At 41.6% G+C, this 26,967-nt stretch overlaps 1 protein-coding gene across 1 annotated transcript in view; it reads left to right on the top strand.

The window, feature by feature from the left end:
- The window catches only part of sh3yl1 (SH3 and SYLF domain containing 1), a 109,749-nt gene that overhangs the window by 25,831 nt on the left and 56,951 nt on the right, over nt 1-26,967 (top strand). Inside the window, exons 2-4 of the mRNA XM_084312614.1 lie at nt 15,682-15,792; nt 16,312-16,425; nt 20,769-20,833. Coding sequence (XP_084168740.1) covers nt 15,682-15,792; nt 16,312-16,425; nt 20,769-20,833 — 290 coding nt within the window. The remainder of the gene's footprint in view (nt 1-15,681; nt 15,793-16,311; nt 16,426-20,768; nt 20,834-26,967) is intronic.

Genomic DNA, 26,967 nt, shown 5'->3' with positions numbered 1-26,967 from the left:
CATGGAGGGAGGTTTTCTTACTGAACACCCGGTCTCGCAAGAAGCTGGTCAACTTCTCCTCTCCCACAGCATGGGCTGAGTTGAAGTCCATGATGAGTTCATCGGAGGCAGGCATGGCTGACTGTAGGGTGCGGAGGGTGGGTGAGGCTGGATCAAATGGGAAGGAATCAAACTCATGCATGCATGCAACCAGGTCCTGCACGCGCTGCTCCACATTCTATGTGCTTCCTCTTGGCTTTTTTTTTTGGTCAGGGCATTGTGAGCCACCCGGATCTTGGCCAAATTGTTCACATTTCTGGAGTGCACCAGCAGCTGCTTCTCATTCTGGAGGACGGAGAGCCAGCCAGACTTAATTTTGCTGCCCTTGTTCATTGTACACTCGATCCACATGTCCCAGGCCATGTTGGAGTAGGGGTTGCCTGTGATGGACTGAGTGAAGTCAGTACGAAGGAAGGCGACCTGATCAGCAGGAAGAGCTGTCAGTATTGCCCAGAAGTCAGGCAGCCACCTTCCATACCTATTGTTGTCGTACACTACCATCCATGGCAGCATGGCACGCAGAGAGCTGACATACTCATCCCAGTTTCAGATATGTACTGCATGCACATTCTGCATGAGTGCATCTGTCATAGACCGGAAGTCCCTCCAGTAGTCCGCCATGTCACTGGCCTCCACCTGGGTGAATAAATTGGTGATGAGGCTCTCGAGGTCAGTATCATCCTCCAGTGCCGCAGGTGCAGCTGCATGGGGTTCTTGGGAGAGACTCATATCTCTCAGAATTCCAAGGTTCTCCCTTGTCTCATCAGCCAGGTTGGGCATGAGCCTCGCCTTTACCAGCTGACTCATGAGATGAGCCTCAAGCAACGCAGCCCCCTCTTGTAATGCTTGCCTTTCAGTGCACGCTCAACGGAGCCCTCTGCAATAACTCCTCCTGCCACGAGTACATCTCCTAGCTCACTCCCCTTGTAGCACTTGTAGATAGCGCTCATCATCACACACTGTGTATGGAAGGGACCAAGAAAGGGTACAATGTCATCATGGTACTTGTTTGGGTTCTCGGCCTTGAGCAGAGTGATGAGGGCGTACACAGGATCCCACTAAGAAGGCGAAGGGCATGTGCTTAGTGGCGATGATGGTAGACAGCTTCTCCATGATGTCATTCACAACTGACTTGTTGGGCGGTTGATTGTAAGATGTATGAGAATAAGCCTTGCTCTTCCTCTGCTCCATATTCAAGCCAGCGTGAAACCCATTGTATGAAGGGATGCATGTTATTTATGGACAAGACCATGGCTGAGGCCCATGCCACAAAGTGGAAGAGAATGAAGAACAAATCATTCATCCATCTCCCTCCAGATGCAGATAGCCTACGCCAACACTGCCCTCCGTGCCAACTACTTGTCATATCTAGTGCGCCACCCCTCCCTGAAGCGACACCCTTCGCCACTCGGACATGGCTGGGTGCTGGTGGGTGGTCGCTGTCGCCCTGTCCACCACACACAACCTGCTCTCCCAACACATCTACCTGCACCAGGGCCAGCTGGAGAAAGTGAGGAAGAGGAGAGTGAGGAGGATGATGATGAGAAGGGATATGATGATGTATGGAGGAGGAGGGGTGATTCATTGGAATCTGATGATTCAGAATCTAGTGAGGCAGAATGCTCTGATTCGGACTGATCATGACATGTTTAAAGTGGTTTCATTGTTAACCTGTTCAAGTTACAGCTATTTAAGAGAGCATATTTTGAAGGATAATTAGTTATCTTGTCATACTGTACATTCATCAATTATTTTGCTTAGATCCTTATGAAGGTAATTTGTTTAAAGTACAGCAGTACCATGGTAAAATTGGTTTTGACATTAAAAGTTACATTTTCGCTCTACTAGATGGTGGCCATCTTGGATTCATACATGATTCTAGGTGCTCTGGATCAAAAGTAAATTTTTCAAGATGGCGTCAGCAGGTATTTTGGATTTGGCCATCTGACAAAAAATTCTGGAATTTTGGGAGGGACACAGGGGCTAAATATTTTATAAAAGGTCCATAGAAGTCAAATCAATCATCAAAACATCTTAGCCAGAGAATGGTCACGGAATTTTGGTTCTTGACCCAACTATAACGTCGGAGTTTATCAATACTCCTGGGTTTCGGGGGGCATCCCTAGCACCGAGCCACCGCCTCTCTGGCTAGGTGTGTGCGCTTGCGTGCGTGTATGTGCGTGTAGATGACGTAATTTGGGCAAGTGTGTGTGTGACTGACTTTTTTTTCTGCAAGAGGGAGAGGCGAGAGGGAGAGGAAAGCATTTAGCACTGCGCTTGTAAGTCTCATCTCAGCCGCGGCGGCCTCTAACGCGAGGGCAAACCATCACGATATCCACGATACGTTTAAAAAGTGTATCGTTAATGAACTGTACCCAATATTTATATAATATCGTCATATCGCCCAGCCCTAGTCTCACGCCCATGGTGTGGGCCACCGGGTATGGTGCGTTCGTGTTCTGACCGTCTTGGTATGGGACAGATTATGTACACAACAATGGGAAACAACAGGCTCAAACAACCGTTAGCCTGTCTGATATATTGTATTATTGTTTTATGTTCTGTCTTATGTCTGACCCTATGTGATGTCCCCCCCCCCCCCTTTTTTTTATACTTTTATCTTAATTTAAATTTTATTTTGTCCTTGTTTTTATTATTGATTCTTATTTTCGTTTGTCTTTTACTTTATCTTTTATGTTTTCTTCTTCTCTCCTCTCTTTTTGTCACCTCCACCCCTTCCCCTTCCCTCTTTCTCTCCTTCCCCCCTCTTTCCTCCCCAACTTCTGCTCACTCTATGTTACCTGATGTGTACCAAAAAATGTATCTAGTGGCCATTGCCCACTGGTAAAATAAAAAATTTCTAAAAAATTATTTGTCCATTGGTGCAATGCCAATTTCTTGTAACTAAACATCGAAAAAATCAAGGAGTTGGTCATCAACTTGGCCTTCACCTGCACAGTAAGCTGGACTGGAAGCGGAACACAGATTCTGTGTTAAAAAAAGCCCAGTCTCTGCTTTTTTATTTGAGGAAGCTTAGATCCTTCAACATCAGCAGGTCACTTCTTCATGTCTTCTATCAAGGTATCCTGACTAGTGTCCCTTTAATGCTGTTCTCTGCTGGGGGGGCAGCATCACGGTTTCTGACAAAAAACATATAAATAAAATCATTAAAAAGGCTGGCTCAGTGATTAGCCTCCCTCCTGAATCCATGGAGATCATCATAGCCAAGCGAACTAGTACTAAACTGAACACCATTTTATCCTTTGAAGGCCACCCACTGTATTTTTGATGCTCTGCGAAGCTCATTCAGTGATAGGTTGTTGATGCCTCAATGCTCTACTGAGCGATTGAGAAGGTCCTTTGTTCCTGCTGCGGTAAAAAAAAATACCGAACACCGTTAGCACTGTGTTGAGAGGCTCTCTTACTGTGTTGTGTATCCTGTATTGTATCATGTAATTGTTTCTTTCATGTTTGTATATTTGTATTCGCTCTGGTGGCAAACATGTTTCCCCTCAGAGATTAAGAAATAAACCATACCATACCATACCGCAGCATTTTCTAGTATACCAACAAGGGTTAACTTATATTACACCCAAATGAGCTTTATATTGCAGCATTTTCTAGTTTACCCAAATTAGCTTTATATTGCAGCATTTTCTAGTACACCCAAATTAGGTTTATATTACACCCAAATGAGCTTTATATTGCATACTTTTCTAGTACACCCAAACAAGCTTTATATTGCATACTTTTCTAGTACACCCTAATGAGGTTTATTTGCATACTTTTCTAGTACACCCAAATTAGGTTTATATTACACACACTCACTCTCTGTGTTAATTCTGCCAACACTGATCTGCTTGTATTTTTCACATGGTCTCAGTTGGTCTTCACACAGACTTAGGACTGGGGAGCTGGGAGGGTAATCTCTCGCTGAATAATTCAAACCTTTGCGTTCGCACGACATACAGCCCATCTGATTAATGTGCAGGAGTCCAGTGCATGTGTAAAAGAGGCTTTAGTCACACTCTTACTCAGAGAGAGAGAGAGAGAGGGAGACACTTGGTCACGCTCTTACTCAGAGAGAGAGAGACACTTAGTCACACTCTTACTCAGAGAGAGACACTTAGTGTGACTTACTCAGAGAGAGAGAGAGAGAGGGAGACACTTGGTCACACTCTTACTCAGAGAGAGAGAGACACTTAGTGTGACTTACTCAGACTTACTCTGGTCTGCACATCTGGCATCTCCATCAGTAATCTCACCTGCTCCGACCTCACCATCTCTGATCATCTGGCTATCACCATGGACATTCTCATCCCTACTCCCCCAATCAAGCAGATGCGTTCCATAACATTCCGTAATCTCAAATCCATCCACCCCTCCTCTCTCTCCTCCCTACTGACTGACACCATCCCTGATGCCTCCCTCTTACAGCATGGCTCCCCTACAGACCTGGTCAACATCTACAACAACACTCTCTCCTCCTGTCTCAATCAGCTCGCCCCAATCAAAACCAAGTCTGTCTCCTTCATTCACTCCGCCCCCTGGTACACCGATCACCTACACCACCTTAAATCCAAGGGCCGCCAGCTCGAACGGCTATCTAATAAAACCGGTCTCACTGTCCATAAAGAGGCCTACAGACAACATCAACAGCTCTACAAAGACACCCTCAACTCTGCACGCTCCTCCCACTACTCCGCTATCATACAGTCTGGCAGCAACAACCCCAGGACTCTGTTTTCCACCATCAACACACTTCTTAAACCCTCTGACACAATCTCCTGTTCCTTCACTGTCAGTAAATGTGTCTCCTATCTGTCACATCTCCAAACAAAAATTGACAAAATCCACACCCAATTAACAATTGCCTCCGCCAACACTATCTCCCCTCCGGATTCAACCCCCTCTCCACCGCCCAACCCACCTTTTACATCCTTCACTGAAATCACCGCATCGGACCTATCCTCCATTCTCTCTACAATGAAAACTTCTACCTGCATCCTGGACCCTATCCCCTCCATCCTAGTCAAGGCTTGTCTCCCTGCCCTTTCTCCCCTAATCACCTCCATTGTAAACACCTCTCTGACCACTGGCCTATTTCCCCCCGCCCTCAAAATTGCTTCTGTCACCCCCCTACTAAAAAAACCCGGTCTCAACCCTGAAACCCTTGATAATTTCCGCCCCATTTCCAACCTCCCCTTCCTCTCAAAAATAATTGAGCGAGCCATTGCCTCCCAATTAAAATCCTACCTCGACAACAATAACCTTTATGATACATTTCAATCCGGATCCCGCACAAACACAGCACCGAAACTGCTCTTCTAAAGGTCACCAACGACATACTCCTCTCTGTCGACTCTGGTTCCCTCTCCATCCTCATTCTCCTAGACCTCAGCGCTGCTTTTGACACCATCAGTCACCCCATCCTCATCACTCGTCTCCAGTCCTCCGTTGGCATCTCCGGAATCCCCCTCACCTTGCTCCAATCATACCTCTCACACAGGCACCAATTCATCTCTATCAACAACTGCAAATCCCCCACTGCCCCCATCACTCATGGTGTCCCCCAAGGCTCAGTACTTGGTCCCCTGCTCTTCATCCTCTACATCCTTCCACTTGGTCTGATTCTCCGCCAACATGGCCTGCGTTTTCACTGTTATGCAGACGACACTCAGCTCTACCTCTCCACCAAGACTATCACTCCAGCCACTCTCTCCACCCTCAGCACCTGCCTCACAGACATCAAAACATGGATGCAAAATAACTTTCTCAAATTAAACTGCAATAAATCAGAAATCATCATTATCGGTCCAAAATCCCTCACCAGCCACACCCAGGATTTCACCCTAAATATTGATGGTACCATTTGTCACCCCCTCCACTCACGTCCGTAACCTTGGCATCATCCTGGACTCCACCCTTTCTTTCCTCCCCCATGTGAACCACATAACCAAATCTGCCTTCTATCACCTCCGGAACATTGCTCGTCTTCGCCCCTCCCTATCACTCTCCGCTGCTGAAACACTGGTTCATGCATTCATATCATCAAGACTAGATTACTGCAACAGCATCCTCTACGGCTCACCAAACACTATTCTCAATAAACTCCAATATGTCCAAAACTCTGCTGCCCGCATGCTCACCTCCACCCGTCGCTCTGATCACATCACCCCTGTCCTCCACGACCTCCACTGGCTTCCAATCAAATACAGGATACATTTTAAAATACTACTCATCACATTTAAAGCCCTCAACAACCTTGCCCCTCCCTACCTGTCCGACCTCCTCCACCGTCACACGCCCACCCGTCGCCTTAGGTCTGCAGATGCCAACCTCCTAACACCTCCCACGACCAAGCTCCGGACCTGGGGCGACAGGGCCTTTGCTGCTGCTGCCCCCTCCCTCTGGAATGCCCTCCCCAGCCATATCCGTGATGCAAACACCCTGACATCTTTTAAATCAGCCCTCAAAACTCACCTTTTCAATCTTGCTTTTGACCTCTAATTCTGTCGGTTTTATTTTATTTTGTCATGTATTATTTTTGTTCTGTTTTGTTCTGTTTTTTTGTTTTGCCATAGTTTGTCTCTCCTGCCCATGTGAAGCGTCTTTGAGCACCTGGAAAAGCGCTATATAAAATAGATGTATTATTATTATTATTATTATTAGAGAGAGAGACACTTAGTCACACTCTTACTCAGAGAGAGAGACACTTAGTCACACTCTTACTCAGAGAGAGAGAGAGACACTTAGTCACACTCTTACTCAGAGAGAGAGGGAGACACTTAGACACACTCTTACTTGGAGAGAGAGAGACACTTAGTCACGCTGTTACTCAGAGAGAGAGAGAGAGACACTTAGTCTTACTCAGAGAGAGAGACACTTAGTCACGCTCTTACTCAGAGAGAGAGAGAGAGAGAGACACTTGGTCATGCTCTTACTCAGAGAGAGAGAGAGACACTTAGTCTTACTCAGAGAGAGAGAGACACTTAGTCACGCTCTTACTCAGAGAGAGACACTTGGTCATGCTCTTACTCAGAGAGAGAGAGAGACACTTAGTCTTACTCAGAGAGAGAGAGACACTTAGTCACGCTCTTACTCAGAGAGACACTTAGTCACACTCTTACTCAGAGAGAGAGAGACACTTAGACACACTCTTACTCAGAGAGAGAGAGACACTTAGTCACGCTCTTACTCAGAGAGAGAGACACTTAGTCACGCTCTTACTCAGAGAGAGAGAGAGGCATTTAGTCACTTAGAGAGGCATTTAGAGAGACCACGATATATGGTTTATACAGCATCATTGTGTATGCTATCATACAGACTTGTATGGGTCAATTTCAAACTACATTACAATATCACAGTGGTACAATATCGTGACATTACAACATTGTGATATCATAATATCGTGACATTACAATAGTATGATATTACAATACCGTGACACTACAATATCGTGACACCACAATATCGTGATTAGGGCTGACCCCTATTAGTTGAATAGTCGACTAATCGATCGAAAGGAGCCGTAGTCGACTGCCAACCTCTTAGTCGAATACAAAAAAATTAAATAAAAAATTATAATTTCTTTAAAACATTTTTGTAAATATTTTTTTTTGTATCATTCTTTCCAAAAGAAAAGAGGCCTAGAAGCGTGGCTAACGCTAATGGAACGCATACCAGAGGCTAACTGCCTAAGAAAACAGGCACAGAGGCACTGAAAGAGGATTTCCCCCATCTAATGAACACACTAGACTAGACAAATATCAAGATGTATCCGCCTTCCGTCAGACATTAAGCACCCTCACAGCCCAAATGGAATGATACAAAATAAAAATAAATTGTAAATTCTACTTTTTTTTTCTTAATTTTTCTTCTTCTTCATAGTCGACTAGTTGACTATCGGCTAATTTCGGCCAATCATAGTCGACTATCCAAATCCTTAGTCGGGGACAGCCCTAATCGTGATATCACAATATTGTGACATTACAATAGTATGATATTACAATACAGTGACACTACAATATTGTGCCATTACAATAGTATGATATTACAATATTGGGACAATACAATATCCTAACATTACAATATTGTGACATTACAATAGCGTAACATTACAATATTGTGACTCTAGTATCGTGACATTACAATATTGCGACTCTAGTATCGGGACACTACAATATTGTGACTCTAGTATCGTGACATTACAATAGCGTGACTCTAGTATCGTGACATTACAATATAGTGACTCTAGTATCGTGGCATTACAATATAGTGACTCTAGTATCGTGACATTACAATATAGTGACTCTAGTATCGTGGCATTACAATATAGTGACTCTAGCATCGTGACATTACAATATCGTGACGCTAGTATCATGACATTACAATATCGTGACACTAGTATCGTGACATTACAATATCGTGATGCTAGTATCGTGACATTACAATAGTGTGACTCTAGTATCGTGACATTACAATATCGTGACTAGTAGCGCGACATTACAATATTGTGACTCTAGTATCGTGACATTACAATAGCGTGACTCTAGTATCATGACATTACAATATCGTGACTCTAGTAGCGTGACATTAAAATATCGCAACGCTAGTAGCGTGACATTACAATAGCAAGACTCTAGTATCGTGACGGTACAATATTGCGACGCTAGCATCGTGACATTACAATCTGGCGATGTCTCACAGATAATACAACTACAAGTATAATTAATATATATAATATATATATTTTATAAAACCAAAAACTATCTGTATCGGCAGTGTATCGGCCAGAGGACCTGACATGGTCAACACACATAGACACAGTAGTAAAGAAGGCGAAACAGCGCCTCTACCACCTGAGACAGTTAAGGAAGTTCAGAGTATCGGGGAAGATACTCCAGTCCTTCTACTCAGGAGCTGTAGAGAGCATCCTGACCGGAAACATCACTGCCTGGTATGGAAACAGCACGGCACAGGACAAGAAGGCCCTACAGAGAGTGGTGCGCTCAGCCGAGCGTACCACGGGTATTGCACTACCCCCCCTGCAGGTTCTATACAACAAGAGGTGCAAATCCAGAGCCTGCAGGATAATGAAAGACCCTCACCACCCCAATAACAGCCTGTTTCAGCTGCTGAGGTCAGGCAGACGCCTGCGAACCCCAGCTACTAGAATAGAGCGGCTTAGGCTCAGCTTCTTCCCCCAGGCCATCAGAGCCATGAACAATGAACATTGAGTGCTCAGAACATTGAACTATCCACACACAAGCACACATGAACACACACACGACACGCACGCTGTGCACGCTCACACACGAGCAGCCACTTAACACTTTAACATGAGCGGGCACACACTCACACTTAATGTCGCACACACGCACACTTATGGCCAAAGGAAAGGACACTTTAAATTAGAATAACAGGAACAGTGTATTGCACTACCAAAGCTAACTAGCATGTCCCATATGCTCTGTAAATAACTATGTACAGATACCGAGATGTCACTCCATGTTACCTGTTACCTGTTTACTGCACAATGTTGTTTTTAATTTTTTGATTCTATTATATGTTGTACCACTGTATTGCACATCGTTGCGGGCAAGACCACCCGCATTTCATTGTATACCTGTATGCCGTGACAATTAAAACTCTTGACTTGACTTGACTTGAATATGGCTCATAGACGATCGGTATCGGTGGCAAAAAACTTGATCGGGGCATCCCTAATAATAGCCCAACCTCAACACAGACACACTGACAAGACACATGGACACACCTGACGTGCAGGTGTGATTGAGTGATTGAACAATGCTAATGTAATGGCCTAATTTGAAGTATATTAATATCCAATCTGAGATGGGCGTGTGGCGTGTCAGGGCGGGACGCTGCGGGCTATACGGGGAGTGGCCCGGCCGACTGGGAGAGTGATTCCACCCAGAGATACGTGGAGGAACAATGGACGATCAGTCACATAGCCACAGGTTAATCACGGACGTGTGCACATCATGTGTGCCCTGGCTGAGCTGCCTGGAAGACTCTTCTAATGGTGATTTATCTTTGACCGATATTGTGATATATTGTGATATCTGATACGAGTTTTATTCTCTTTCACTGAGAAACATGGTAAAATGATAACGGTGTGTGATTATCGACAGCTGGGCAGAAATAATCATCAGTTCTTCACGTCTGCCCTATTTTGCTCATCGAACCGAATACCAATATATGAGAAAATAGAGATGTGCCTTAGAGATATCTGCCGTAGAGATATCTGCCTTAGAGATATCTGCCGTAGAGATATCTGCCTTAGAGATATCTGCCGTAGAGATATCTGCCTTATAAATATCTTCTGTAGAGATATCTACCATAGAGATATATGCTGTAGAGATATATGCTGTAGAGATATATGCTGTATAGATATCTGCTGTAGAGATACCTGCTGTAGAGATATCTGCCGTAGAGATATCTGCCTTAGAGATATCTGTCGTAGAGATATCTGCCTTAGAGATATCTGCCGTAGAGATATCTGCCTTAGAGATATCTGCCGTAGAGATATCTGCCTTATAAATATCTTCTGTAGAGATATCTACCATAGAGATATATGCTGTAGAGATATATGCTGTAGAGATATATGCTGTATAGATATCTGCTGTAGAGATATCTGCTGTAGAGATACCTGCTGTAGAGATATCTGCCGTAGAGATATCTGCCTTAGAGATATCTGCCGTAGAGATATCTGCCATAGAGATATCTACCTTAGAGATATCTACCTTAGAGATATCTGCCTTAGAGATATCTGCCTTAGAGATATCTGCCGTAGAGATATCTGCCTTAAAGATATCTGCCGTAGAGATGCATTAGAGATATCTGCCGTAGAGATACATTAGAGATATCTGCCGTAGAGATATCTACAGCCCTACTCCCTGGTCTGCAGGCCTTCTCCAAACATTCTAACAGCGGTGTGTTCGCCTGCATGGAGCGATGAGCTCTGGCCACGTCACCTGCTTGGTATGCAGCTACAGTGGCAGACATTAGAGCCATATGAAATCCGTTTTATTATTTTCCAAATTCCATTTTATTTTTTCCCAAATTCCGTTTTTTTCGTTTTAATATTTCAGAATTCTGTATTTTGCTTTTTATGCTCATTTTACCATCAGAAATAGTGTCTAATAAGTGGGAATGAATAAATGTCCACAATTGAATAAGATATAACAGTCCATTTAATGTGTTTAAGTGCTGCAACTCAGAAATACAGTTCAATTTTACACAATATTTTTCAATTAATATTGTGACAAAATAAAAATACACATTTCAAGTGTAAGCAATAGATACAGCTAGCTACTACTGACATTATCACAATGACAATGTTAGCCTAGCTATGTCTATTATATTGTGATGAAATATAGTAATGCATAATTTAGGCACCTTTAGTTTAGTTTTTTTCGTTTATAAAGGACAGTGTATAATGACAATCGTTTGCATTAAACAAATGGATGGGTGCACTAGATTTAGCAAGAAGCTATCATTTCCATCTATAGTCCTATGTACTGTAACGTTTCATAGCTATTTAAGTTTATTTAGATTATAAAGGGCAGTGTATAATGACAATCGTTTGCATTAAACAAATGGATGAGTGCACCAGATTTAGCAAGAAGCTTTCATTTCCATCTATAGTCCTATGTACTGTAACGTTTCATAGCTATTTAAGTTTATTTAGATTATAAAGGGCAGTGTATAATGACAATCGTTTGCATTAAACAAATGGATGGGTGCACTAGATTTAGCTAGAAGCTATCATGTCCTAACGTTATAGCTATTTAATCACAATAGTGTCGCAGGGAACGTTGACAGAATTTGCAAAACACCTTATCACCGGAGGCATAAAAGTCATTAGGATACTGTTCTGCTCTGAATTGAGGGCTTATTGCAGAATTTCTTAGCTTCTTGACGATGTTAACACTGAAGCAGCCAGACGCTTGAGCACCGCTGTGTTGTGTGTAACACGCTATAGCGTCCCCGCCTCCCCGGTCGCGTGTGCACCAAACGTTCCACCCAAAAACGGAATTTCAGTCCAGATTAGGCCAAATTCTGCAATATTCCACGTTTTGCAGTTGATTCCATTTTTATTGGTTAATTCCGCGATTCCGTCCGCGATTCCGTGAACGCGGATTTCATATGGCTCTAGCAGACATGCAGCCAGGCCTGTATGGGGACATGCAGCTACAGTGGCAGACTGCAAGGCCGGCCGGCCGCTCTAAACCACATTTCATGGGTGCATGAGGAAGGATAATTACGATAATCTAGCGCTGAATTCAGGAAGATTCGATAATCAGGCGAAAAATTACAACGTGATAAGTAGGGGTGGGAATCACCTCACGATGGCCTCACGATACGATACTATCACGATACTTGAGTCACGATACGATAGTATTGCGATACTAAATATATTGCGATATGCTGAGTATTGCGATATTAATATTGTGATTTATTACCTTTTTTCAACTGCAAAGTAAAACTGTCAACATGTTTTATCTAATAAAATAAAGTTCAGTCTGTAAATCTCACTTCAATATTTTTTATTGCAGAACATGGTATTTTCTCAAGCACACAGATGTAAACATTAATCTGTGTTGCATGTACCTGACAAACTGAACTGTTTGTATTACAGTCATATTCCAACTTAACTGAATGCACAGGTGTGCATGTGTGTGGACTACTGTACTATTACAGGTATTGAAATGAACAATGCAGCTTCCTTATACAAAAAAAATAATATAATACAATAAAATACAATAAAAAAGAGATTTCTAAATAAATATCGATACTTGGCGTCCCTGTATCGATACAGTATCGCCACGAAAAGTATTGCGATACTACTACGTATCGATATTTTCCCCCACCACTAGTGATAAGTGGATTCCACTAAAACGCTATTTTCGCATATTTTTCCTGGGATTACTCAGAAGCACCCAAACTATATTCATATTCAAAACGGAAATGTACGTTGACCAGAAGCAACTCACTGACAATCGACGGTGTTATTTAGATCCATAGCTATAATATAAAATATAGGTTTAGCTCTACAAACAAGGTGAGCGTTTACATGGGGTTAATGGGCGGCAAGGCCAGATGCACTTCCCGGAAGGGGCATGGCACCCAATGTGTTAAAGTGCTTGATTTTTGAAAAAAAAGAAAGGCAAGGCCTGGAATTCCTTGAAAACAGCAATTCTTTTAACAAGGTGCTTAAAAAGTCCTTGGAATTCAAGTCAACCATTCACATTGAACGTTTTGGGTAACCAATGATAAAATCTTTCTGAATCAAGAAATTAAAATGTATTTAAAGTGTAACTAATTGTCGGAGATTGGTTATAAGTCATAAATATTGGATCAGATTTTTTTTTATATATATAAAAAAGTAAATTGTATCCTTTTAAATGCCCTTTTAAAATGAAAAATAGTGCTTGAAAAAGTACTTGAAAGTCATTGAATTTCATTTTGCAATGTGGGAACCCTGGTTAGCTACTCTATCGGCTCGATCAGCTACAAGGAATGTGAATAGGCTGAAACGGTGATCATCTTTAACCTTTTGAAATCTGCTCTTGTATAATGGAAAGACGGACGTATCCACGTCGAGAGGGATATGCGCGCTTGTCTCTTTTCTATTCTCCCTTTCGATTGTGGTCCTTTTTTTGTTCGGTAGCTCAGTGGGTAACGTAAAAATCAGAACCAATTTAGACGTGACCCTGTCAGTTAAGATGCTGATGAAACAAAAGCTGCACGAGTATATAACATTTTCCAGAAATCGGGGACGGAATCACGGAATCTGCCCCAATTCTGGCATAAATGCAGAAAATTATGCGGTATGAACCGAAACGTGCTGTTCTTTTTGTGGCAGTGGTCACATGGATGGTGAAAGGCCAGAGCATTTGGGCGCATAATAAAATATCTGATGATGGCGCGGTCAAGGCTAGTCGCCGTCTGGTCAGCTCTGCGACGATTGTGCGTACTTTTTGTTATTGTGTTTATTTTTAGTACTTTTTTTATAGAAACTACGCTGGCATGGACAAAATATGATCGCCAGTCACTGATAGACTTAAACTCCGGCCTGAAAGACTGGTTTAACAACACTTTTTGCCAAAACTGGCCACCGGAGATTCGACCAGACGACAACAACAGCAGAGACAATGGCGGTGCGATCAAACGGAAACATAGAGGAAGCGGAATTAGGAAAAGAGTGAAAAGTTCTCCTTACCGGCTGGCGATTCCCTCAATTCGGCTGGCAAACGTCCGTTCGCTGGAGAATAAGATGGACGATCACCGTGCGAGGGTCCGCTTCGATCGAGACGTGAGAGATTGCAACATTATGTGTTTCACGGAGACATGGCTGAAGGCAACAACTCCAGATCACAGCATCTTCCTTCAGAAGATGATCAGATTCCTTCTCCGTCTTCCGAGCGGACCGTACAGAAGAATCTGGTAAGACCATTGGAGGGGGACTCTGTCTTCTGACCAACAACAACTGGGTCAATCCGAAGGAAGTAAAGATACTTTAAACGGGGCTACCGTGGACAGGGTGAGCAGCTTTAAGTACCTGGGGGTCCACATCTCAGAGGACCTGACATGGACAACACACATAGACTCAGTCGTAAAAAAGGCGAAGCAGCGCCTCTACCACCTGAGACAGTTAAGGAAGTTCAGAGTATCGGGGAAGATACTCCAGTCCTTTTACTCCGGAGCTGTAGAGAGCATCTTGACTGGAAACATCACTGTCTGGTATGGAAACCGCAAGGCACAGGACAAGAAGGCCCTACAGAGAGTGGTGCGCTCAGCTGAGCGTACTACGGGTATTGCACTACCACCCCTGCAGGTCTTATATAACAAGGTGCAAATCCAGAGCCTGCAGAATAATGAAAGACCCTCACCACCCCAACAACAGCCTGTTCAAGTTGCTGCGGTCAGGCAGCATATAAATAACGCCTGCACACACCAGCAACTAGGACAGAGAGACTTCGGCTCAGCTTCTTCCCCCAGGCCATCAGAGTCTTGAACACTGAACTCTCCACACACAAGCACATTATGAGCACACACACAACACACATACTGTATACGCTCACACACTAACAGACACTTTAGCACGAACACACACGCTGCACACGCACACACTCAACGGTCACTTTACACAATGAAAAGGTCACTTTAAAAAAAGAACAGGAGTGGTTCTTGTATAGTAAATAGATGGATATAGCAATATAGCATAAGGATATATAGTATAACTGTATATTGTATAGTAGTGTACATAAGACCCTGACCCAGTGCCTCATCTGTAGCTATCGCTGTATTGCACTATCGCAGGACCTTAGCATGTCTTTACCATGCTTTTTGTAAACTTTATGTACATTATACCCGTTATGTCTCATTCTATGTCTTGTTCTTATTTTTATTACTTGTATTATTGCACAATCGCTGCAGGCATGACCACCCGCATTTCACTGTATGCTTGTATGCCGTGACAAATAAAACTCTTGACTTGACTTGATAATATATCAATGCAGTCTTTTTGTAATCGATTCAGTCGGTTTAGTCATGACACCGCTAAATAGAACCCAACATTTGTCTCATAATGTGTGTGTCTCTGTTCCACAGTGAACAACCCCATCCCTTCCAACCTGAGGTCGGAGGCCAAGAAGGCCACCAAGATCCTCAGACAGTTCACCGAGATCTCCAAAAGAAACGGACCAGACAAACTCATCCCAGGTGTGTCTCTATCTCTCTCTCACTCTTTCTCTTTCTCCGTCCAACCTCCTCTTCTCTCCTTCCTTCTGTTTCATCCTCTTCCATCATTCTCCTCTCCCCTCCTTCTCATCTTCCCTTCTTCACCTCCTCTTCCCTCCTTCTCATCTTCCCTCATTCTCCTCTTCCCTCCTTCTCCTCCTCATCTTCCCTTCTCCTCCTCTTCCCTTATTCTCTTCCCTCCTGCTCCTCTTCCCTCCTTCTCCTCCTCTTCCCTCCTTCTCCTCTTCCCTTCTCCTCCCCTTCCCTTCTCCTCTTCTTCCCTCCTTCTCCTCATTTACCTTAAATTTTTTTCTTTTTCAAGTGTTTATGTTTTCTATTTTGCCTGAAGCTTAATTGACTCCCCAATGTTCCCTCTTATCTCTCTCTCCTCTCCCTCTCTCTCTGACATGTGCTTAGTTAGTACAGTACATGTTCTGACTGATGACACATATTTCACGTACAAACCAAGTCTCCTGTGTGCTTGTCGTTCCTCTCGTGCAGCTCATGTCATCGCCAGGGCGCAGGGTCTGGCCATCATCTCCGTCATCAAGGGCGGCTTCCTCATCTCGGCCCGCGGAGGCAGTGGGATTGTCATCGGCAGGATGGCTGACGGACGTAAGCTCCACCCTTCCCTCTGTCTCTCCATCCATCCATCCATCTGTCTGTCTCTCCATCCATCCATCTGTCTCTCCATCCATCCCTCTGTCTCTCTATCCATCCATCCATCTGTCTCCATCCATCCATCCATCTGTCTCTCCATCCATCCCTCTGTCTCTCCATCCATCCCTCTGTCTCCATCCATCCATCTGTCTCTCCATCCATCCATCCATCCATCTGTCTCTCCATCCATCCCTCTGTCTCTCTATACATATACATCCTTTCATCTGTCTCTCTATATATCTGTTTCTCCGTACATACATATATATGGGTGGATGTATGTATGTGTGTGTGTATGTATATATATATATTTACACACGCACATTGCAAATCAATATTGTGCTGTCAGAATGGTATTAATGGTATTAAGTTAAGTTTTTACCTGCCTTGTTTAACAAGCAGGAAATTCCCAGGAGAAAGTTGTATCTATTGTAGTGGAAATCTAGTAATCTGTGCACGAAAACAATTCATTTTGTCAGTGAATCCTCAGTAACAAGATTGCTTCATTTAAAATGATCACTTTGGGGAAACAAGACGAGGCTTTAGTTTTGGGAGAAATGAAGGGATTGTTTAGAGTGGCTCCATGCTCCCCTCTAGTGGTCGGAAAAGTATTTAGGCTTTAACGGAACACGCCAACATTATGGGAAATGCGCTTACTTAACGTTACACAGGTATGTTATGCACGTTAAGCTATGCACGTTTAGTTTGCTAACATTAAGATGGCAGGAGCCGTCGGCCAACAAAGATGTTTTTTCAACAAATGTATTCACAAAATGGATTACCATCCAAACGTTATTGAAGCCCTCCTGTGACCAGTAAGTAGGTACTACTACTTTTAATAACCGCAGCAATATGCGCATATGTTCTATGTTATATGATTAAATGTGCGCCATGTGCCATGTGTTCGAAAAACCCTGCCAAAGTTCGAATCCCCAAAACAGCCTTCGGGGACAGCTCTAATATCACCTTTCATACCAGAATTGCAGTGCTTCACAGCAGTAATATAGACATAAAATGAGCATAACATACATATAGGCATTAATTGAGCATGGAAATGACAGAATAAAAGCAAATGTGTAATGTGCAGACATAAAAATAGACGTACAATTTGTATAGAATAGACAGACTAAAAGTAGTGCAATAAAATGGCTAATTTACAGTACAATAATCATGTTTTTAGCATATAAATAGACATAAGATGAGCATAAAATGGAATAAAGCAGTGCAAATGATTGATTAATGAATTTATTATTTAAAAATGTTTGCGGGTCCAAAATGTATGTTGCATGCATGAATACCCTCCCTACTTCCCATTGCCCCACGTGGAATGTACCTGATTGGATCATTATCAGGACAGTGGTGGCCAATAAGAAGACGCCATATTGGTTGTCATGAAACCTATGAACATTGAACACAAACTTCCTACATATTTTGCTATATACTTTAATATGGAATATGTGTCAGTCTACATCAGGGGAAATTAGTGATGAGATCGTTTGAGAAATGGGAAAGTCCCATCTCTTGATTTATTGCTGATACAACTTGTGTGATCCTCAAGAAATATTGATCTTCGATTGATTCACAGAAAACCGTCCAGCAGTAAAAAAAAAAAAAAAAAAAACACAGGCTTATTACAGCTTCTACAAAATACAAATAAAACTAGGATGTTCGATATTGGCTTTTTTAACGATATCCGATATACCGATATTGTCCAACTCTTAATTTCTGATACCGATATCAACCGATACCGATATATGCTGGCCCGCCCCCCCCCCAAACGGAATAATTTCAGGTAATTTAATTTAATTTAATTTTATTTTATTTTATTTTGTTTCGCACATTAACACTTTCAGAGCCGGTCGTGTTTTCCTTTTTACCCCCTTGAATGCCCATCATCCACTTCAATGTTAGCGTTAATATTGCCTAATCTACCGGTATGTTTTAAATTATGGCTATGTGTCTAATCTGCCCGTCGCTTATCAATGACTCATTTTCCAGTCAACATTGTCGAAGCGGATTGTTTTTTTATCGCTTCATTTCCGTTTTATAGCATCTTGAAAAGCCCTTGTTTTCAAGGAAAATAAAAATATTCCATAATAAACGGAATATTCTAGAATACACCAAAAAAAATCACATTTTCGGCCTATTTATGAATCGTTTTCAAATAAACGCTAGATTATCGATAGTATATGTGTACGTATGCACGCTATATAGGCGATCTGATATCTGATCTGATATATTTCCTGATCGCTTGCACAGCCAAACAGCCATATCACATATAGGGGAAAAGCTTATATCTCCGTGAAAACGGGTCTGATTATCCTAATACTGGTAAAATAGATTCCTTACCTGAGATCAGATCGTATCCAAAAAGATTATTCCAATTCCTGATCGCCATTCCAAAAATCGATCCTTTTATTGATCCAATGCTACATACTGTAAACACATATTCCACGCTGTTCTGATGCTCCACAATGAATCCGATCGGCTCGGGGTACATGCGTGAGAAGCAGGGGCGGAGCTAGGGGGTGGCTACCTGGGCTCAAGCCCCGGATGTATTCCGAAAAGCCCCGAATCTATTTAAAAAAAATTAAAAATACAAAATAAATGTTTTTTTTTTTTTTTTTTTTTTTTTTTACAATTCATCATTGTTACATGAAAATATGTTTGCACCAGATTTAGCAGAAGCTAATTTCCATCTGTGGTCTATCCAGCTGCTAACTGTATTTGAGTGAGTTAAGTCTTGGTGTTATGGTAGACTCAGACCTAAGCTTTAAATCACAATCAACAAGTTGACAAAAACTTAATTCTTCCACCTTAGAAACATAGCTAAAGTACGGCCATTTATAAATCAAAAGGACGCTGAAAACCAGATCCATGCCTGTATCTCAAGCCAACTCGACTACTGTAATGCACTCCTTACCGGCCTCCCGAAAAAATACGATGATAACTATTTTATTGCAATGCACTATTGCATTATTTTATTCTATTTTACTAACTATTTTATTGCACTGCACTATTTTACTTTGTATCAGTGAATCATAGACGCCTGGCCATAAGAGCATTCGGAGCATCTCTGCTCTCCCACTATTGAACTTGGGGGAGCAAAGGTATGATCTTGCTCCACCACTTTTTGATTATATGAAAAATATGATATATCCCCCCCTAGTGATGCACGATATATCGGCCGCCGATATAATATCGGCCGATATGGCCGTTTTTTTACACATCGGTATCGGTCCGATATCAAGATGGGGCCGATATCCGATATTAAAAAAAAATTTTTTTTTTTTTTTTTTTTTTTTTTTTATCTTTTTTTTTCTTTTTACATGTTTTGGCCTTAAATAGTTTCAAAAATCAGTCATTTCTGAAAATAAGTTACAAAAGTAAAAAAATTATGCGTTAAAAAAGTGTTTTCTATACAGAGATATCGACATCGGTAAATATCGGTATCGGCCAGAACAGCAATATTAATATCGGTTATCGGTATCGGCCACAATTTTCACATCGGTGCATCACTATCCCCCCCCAATATATAAATCTAAGGTTAACTGAGTTTTATAGTGAAAAGAGCAGCTTTATTGGTCAAGATTGAAGGCTCTATATTGCAGGAAATTGCACGTACAGGTTCATTAAATTCAAAAAAATTCTGTTGTGGAGGGGGTCGTGTCTGACCCCCTCCAAACCACCCCTTGCCTGCCCCCCCCAAAAAAAAAAAAAAAAAGGGGGCCCATCTGGGCTAAGCCCCGGATCTCCTACAATCCTAAATCCGCCCCTGGTGAGAAGTAAAATGTGGATTCCGGATTTTTTTTGAGTCCATTCCAAAAGGGTGCATTATCATCTGGGAGACGATAGGGGGCGCTTTTTTCACATCTGAGCTCCTGATGGGGCTGGTTTCCCAATGGTAGACTCGGTTGATGAAATATGAATTCAGATCGCTAATAAAAAAAGAAAACTATATTTGTCGTCGTGGGCATTCAGGGGGCGGGCTGATAACACGTGTTATGTCGTCCGTGGCATCCAAAGTGTTAACATTACATATCTCTTGTCGTGGAATTAACACAACATAATGCATACTTTAGACAATAAATAAAATAAGAATTTGTTCTTACTTGCTTCCCTGGGTAAATATTATTATTTTTTCTTTGGAAAACCGATACCGATAATTTCCGGTATTACATTTTAATGCCAATATCTGCCAATAATATCGGACATCCCTACAAATAACCTCTGGGCAGATTTATATTTCATGTTTCTTTCCTCTCTTGTCTAATGTCCTGTCTGACCCGTCTGCTCTGCAGGTTGGTCTGCACCCTCTGCCATGGGAATCGCTGGTCTGGGGGGCGGCTTCGAGATCGGAGTTGAGGTACGTTGGGCGAAATACACATTTGTAACCACACACACACACAGATGCCTTATAGCAAGGTTTCTTAACCCTTTCACTGTCACACTACAGAGGGTTAACCCTTTACTATCACACTACCGACGGTTAACCCTTTGTCGTGTGGCAGTGAAAGGGTTAACCTTCTGTGTTGTCGCAGTGAAAGGGTTAACCATTTGGTAGTGTGGCAGTGAAAGGGTTAAAGGCTCAATGCAGATTTGGCTTGACCATAATGGATGTAGAGTTTATTTAGTTTTGAGTCAAAACTAAATAAACCCTACATCCATATGGTCAAAACTTTTTTTTGTTTATTTAGTTTTGACCATATGGATGTAGGGTTTATTTAGTTTTGACCATATGGATGTAGGGTTTATTTAGTTTTGACCATATGGATGTAGGGTTTATTTAGTTTTGACCATATGGATGTAGAGTTTATTTAGTTTTGACCATATGGATGTAGCGTTTATTTAGTCTTGACCATATTGTCTTGTCAAGTATAGACAGAATGGTGAACTTTGACCCCCCCCCCCCCCAAATAGTCAAGTATAGACGAGAACAACAAGAAAAAAGCTTTTATACCAGAGATTGTGAATATGATCATGTATGCGTTTGTCTCACGGCTCCTTTCCTCTCAAAACGCCTATTTTCATAACCCGCTGTGCTCAAGAGACTGTTTTCTTAAACCGTGTGTGTGTGAGTGTGTGTGTGTGATGTGTTTTCTTTGTCGTGGACTGTATGTCGTTTCCTGACACTCAATCAAGTGAGCGATTTAAGAGGACAGACGTTAAAGGCCCATTCCATGATCCAAATGTAAACGGACAATAGCCCCAACCTAAAAAAAAAATCTACCGCTAGACGGCAGGTAAATGTGTTTTCATTGATGCATCTTGTGGCTATAAAAGGTTTGTTTACGTTGGTGATGTTTGTAAACACTGGTGTAAAATGGACATTCTACTTCATGGTGGGTTAAGAGTTAAGACATTTCCCAGAACAACTTTCCACCAACAATGAACTTATTTTACATCTCCAGATCAAACTCTTCATAATTCAATTCAATAATATCTGAATAAACTGTTCCTCACATTTATATGGTCAAAACACACAAAAAAGCGGCTTGGGGCTTTAAAGCCGACCACCCTATGAGTTGAATGGTGCACTTAAGAGCCTCCCTGTGTGTCTTAAACACTCAGCACTCTGTCTGTCTGTCTCTCTGTCTGTCTCTGTCTCTCTCTCTGTATATCCGTCTGTCTGTCTGTCTGTCTCTCTCTCTGTCTGTCTCTCTCTTCTTTATATCTGTCTCTCTCTGTCTGTCTCTATCTCTCTCTCTCTCTCTCTCTCTGTGTCTATCTCTCTCTGTATATCTCCCTCTCTCTCTCTCCATCTGTCTGTATCTCTGTCTGTTTCTCTCTGTCTGTCTGTCTCTCTCTCTATATATATATCTGTCTGTCTCTCTTAATCTGTCTGTCTCTCTATATATATACATCTCTGTCTGTCTCTCTCTTTCTAACTCTCTCCAACTCTCTGTCTCTCTCTCCAAATCCCTCTCTGTCTCTAGACTCTAGATTAGAGCCCATTGTGATGCACTTTACTGTAGACTAGAGCCCATTGTGATGCACTTTACTGTAGACTAGAGCCCATTGTGTTGCACTTTACTGTAGACTAGAGCCCATTGTGTTGCACTTTACTGTAGACTAGAGCCCATTGTGTTGCACTTTACTGTAGACTAGAGCCCATTGTGTTGCACTTTACTGTAGACTAGAGCCCATTGTGATGTACTTTACTGTAGACTAGAGCCCATTGTGTTGCACTTTACTGTAGACTAGAGCCCATTGTGATGCACTTTACTATAGACTAGAGCCCATTGTGATGCACTTTACTGTAGACTAGAGCCCATTGTGATGCACTTTACTGTAGACTAGAGCCCATTGTGTTGCACTTTACTGTAGACTAGAGCCCATTGTGATGCACTTTACTGTAGACTAGAGCCCATTGTGATGCACTTTACTGTAGACTAGAGCCCATTGTGATGCACTTTACTGTAGACTAGAGCCCATTGTGATGCACTTTACTGTAGACTAGAGCCCATTGTGATGCACTTTACTGTAGACTAGAGCCCATTGTGTTGCACTTTACTGTAGACTAGAGCCCATTGTGATAATAATAATAATAATAATAACTTTATTTGTATAGCACTTTTCATACAGAGGTTGCAGTTCAAAGTGCTTCACAACAGTAAAAAATACAGGCATAAGCGAGCATAAAAAGATAGACGGGTAGAATCACAGTGTTTCACATTAGGATCTAGCATCCCAATAGGCTCTCCGCTTACAGTTTTCAGTAACACAAATAGTAAAAATAGTTTAAAATGATTCAGTTTAAAAATAGTCAAAAAATTATAAAATAGAACGGACATAAAAAATACAGGCATGAGCGAGCATAGCAAGATATGGCAAATCACAGTGTTTCACATTAGGATCTAGCATCCTAATAGGCTCTCTATTCAGTAATACTCCTGTAGTTCATGAACAAATAATCACAGTGTTTCACATTTGGATCTAGCAAATAATAAGAATAAAATGATTCAGTTTAAAAATAGTCATAAATAATCAGTGTTTCACATTTGGATCTAGCAAATAATAAGAATAGTTTAAAATGATTCAGTTTAAAAATAGTCATCAGTAAGAAGTAAAAAGTGCAATAACCGACACATGAATTTGATAGGCAGTGTAAAAGAGTAGGCAGGGTAAGAATAAATACAAGTTGTGTCAGGATATCCCTGATGTTTCCTCTTGCCACTAGGTGGTAGCAGATATCTATCAGTGAAATGCCTGAGCAAAGAGATAGGTTTTAAGCTGTCTTTTAAAGATGTCTAGCGAGTTGGCTTCCCTGATGTTTTGGGGTAGTTTGTTCCATAGTTTTGGGGCATAGTTGATAAAGGCTGCATTACCGATCCTCTTTTGACTGCTTCTGGGAGCCTCTAGTAGTCCAGCAGCTGATGATCGCAGTGTTCTTGCTGGTGTGTAATTTATTAGAGTGTTGGCGATGTAGCTAGGTCCCTGTCCATTTAGAGCTTTGTATGTAAGGAGAAGGACCTTAAAGTCAATTCTAAATGTTACAGGAAGCCAGTGTAAAGCGGCTAGGACTGGACTAATGTGCTCTCTCCTTTTGGTTCTAGTTAGCAGTCGGGCTGCAGAGTTTTGGATTAGCTGAAGCCTCTCTGTGGTTTTCTTAGGGAGACCTGTGAAAAGTGCATTACAGTAGTCTAACCGGCTAGATATGAATGCATGAATTAGCTTCTCAGCATCGTTCTGATTAATAAATGGTCGTACTTTTGCTATATTTCTGAGATGGAAGAACGATGTTTTCGTCACTTTGCTAATATGAGAATTGAAGTTCAGTTCTGAATCTATGATAACCCCAAGACTAGTGACCTCAGATTTGATCCAAGGGGTTAGTCCCCCCAGGTTCTTTATTAATGTTTCTTTTTTAGTTTTGGAGCCGATAATTAGAATTTCAGTTTTGTTCTCGTTTAGTTTCAGGAAGTTCTTACTCATCCATTTATTTATTGCCAGTAAGCAGTCTGTAATGGAGCTAATCGCTGTATCATTTGGTTCAGCAGATATGTACAGTTGTGTATCATCCGCATAGCTATGGAAATCTACATTATGTTCTCTGATGATATCACCCAGCGGTAACATGTAAAGGGAGAAGAGTAAAGGACCTAAGCAACTCCCTTGTGCAACTCCATAGTTGTTGTCGTATATATCAGACATGTGATCTCCTAGTTTAACATAGAATTTCCTCCCTCTGATGTATGTTTTAAACCAGCCCAGCACATGGTCTGAGAAACCGACATGGTTTTCAAGACGATCGATTAGAATATCGTGATCGATTGTATCAAATGCTGCACTGAGATCTAACAGGATAAGGATGGAGATCTTATTCTCGTCAGAGTTTAGTCTGAGGTCACTGATTATTTTGGTGAGGGCAGTTTCAGTGCTGTGATATTTTCTGAATCCTGACTGAAATTCTTCTAAGATGTTGTTTTCTTCAAGAAAGGAATTTATTTGAACTGAAACTATCTTTTCAAGTACTTTACTAATGAATGGTAGGTTGGATATTGGACGATAATTTGCCATTTCATTACTATCCAAGTTAGGTTTTTTTAGTAATGGCTTTACAACTGCTGTTTTAAAGGCATCCGGGAAAATACCAGTCCTAAGGGAAGTGTTTATGATATCTAGCACAGGGCTTGAAACACTATTAAATACCCGTTTGAAGAAAGCTGTAGGTATAGGGTCAATGTCTGAGGTGGAGGAGTTACATTCTGAGACAGTTTTGCAGAGTACATCTAATGTGATGCATGTGAAACTTCTCATGGTTACATTGCACGGTTTGCCGCAATCAACTTTATTTCCATCATGAGTAATGCTGGCCCTGATCAAGGTTATTTTGTTGTTAAAGAATAGTGCAAGTTCTTCACACTTAACCGTTGATGACTGAGGAGGTGTAGGGGCAGTGTTGAGTAGTACATTAATAGTGGAAAAGAGGATTCTGGAGTTTCCAGCATTTTCTGTAATGATTTTAGAGAAGTAATCTTTCCTTGCTAAGCGGATGGTTTTATTATAAGCAGTTAAAGCATCTTTGTATATATCACAGCATATGGTGGTTTTTGTTTTTCTCCATTTTCGCTCCGCTGCACGACATTTCCTTTTTTCTTTGTTGACCGTATTATAGTTTAACCAGGGCGAGGCTCTAGTTTTCTTCTTTTTCGTTTTTAATGGGGCGACAGAATTTAATATAGATGACATTGCATCATTGAGATTTTCTACCATTTCATTTAGAGAGCTGTCATGATTGTGTGGTTCATGTAGTCTGATAAGATCAATGAACTTTGATTCAGCTTTGTCGTTTAGGAGCCTCTTTTTAACTATGATTTCTTTTTTTGTTTTAGTAAGGGTTATTTGAGTATCAAAAAATATACAGTGATGGTCGGAGAGAGGTAATTCAGTTATTGAGATATTTGTTATGCTTAGCCCAGTTGTTGTTATAACTAAGTCTAGTGTATTCCCAAGCCGGTGAGTTGCATTTGTTATATGCTGTATTAGGTCAAAGCTATCCAGTAAATTTTTTAGTTCCATAGTTTTGGAGTCTGTTTTCTTATTAAAATGGATGTTCAGGTCTCCATTTAGGATCACCTTATCATATCCGGTAACACATAGTGAGATCAGTTCAGAGAGCTCCTGTATAAATATTGGTGAGTGTCTAGGCAGGCGGTATATTGTGACAATAATAGTTGATTCTGTTTTTAGTTCAATGGCAAGATATTCCATTGACATGAACTCGCCTAGTTCTGTGATTCTAAACAAGAGTTTTGAGGAGAAGATTGCTGCAACTCCTCCGCCCCTTTTATTTTTTCTGGGTATTTGAAAAAAGTTATAGTCTGGTGGACAAGCTTCTATCATTATTGATGTAGCTGTGTCATTATTTAGCCATGTCTCTACTAGGCAGATGCAATCTAAGTTATTTTCTTTAATCAGATCATTTACTAAGAATGTTTTATTATTCAGTGATCTGACATTTAGGAAAGCTAATTTTATTTGTTGGACTTCTTTAGAGGAGGTCTGCTTTGGTTTGACCGTGATGGCCCTGAGGTTAATAGCAGGTAAACGCATTGGTGGCGTATATTTTTCACCATGCCATTGGCTAGTTATGATTACTTGTATGTTTTTAGAGATGGCATGGTAATTGTGCTATACTGTACCGTACTGACTGCACTGTGCTTTCGGGGACATTTGATCAGACGAGATGGCCTTGTGTGATATGGGGGGGGGGGGGGGGGGACGGGACGTCTTGTGCTGTACTTCGTGGTGAGATTGTGTCCTTCATGACTATCTCTCGTGCTGGTGTGAGCTTAATATTCTTGGAGGCCATCAAGGCATGACGCATGTTTGCTGATAGGAGCTTTGAACCTAAGCGATTTGGGAAGAAGCCATTTCTTTGAAAACGTTCTGGGTTATTCCAGAAAACATTGAAGTTGTCAATGAATTTCAGGCCGTGTACGAGACATGCAGCCCCTAACCATGAATTAAAATTTAGGAGTCGACTGAATGCTTCCT

This window comes from Notolepis coatsorum (assembly GCF_963971535.1).
Source record: "Notolepis coatsorum genome assembly, chromosome: 1".
NCBI classification, from domain to species: Eukaryota; Metazoa; Chordata; class Actinopteri; order Aulopiformes; family Paralepididae; genus Notolepis; species Notolepis coatsorum.
The sequence above is the reverse complement of the archived record's forward strand: the minus strand, read 5'-3'. Positions and strand labels throughout refer to the sequence as shown.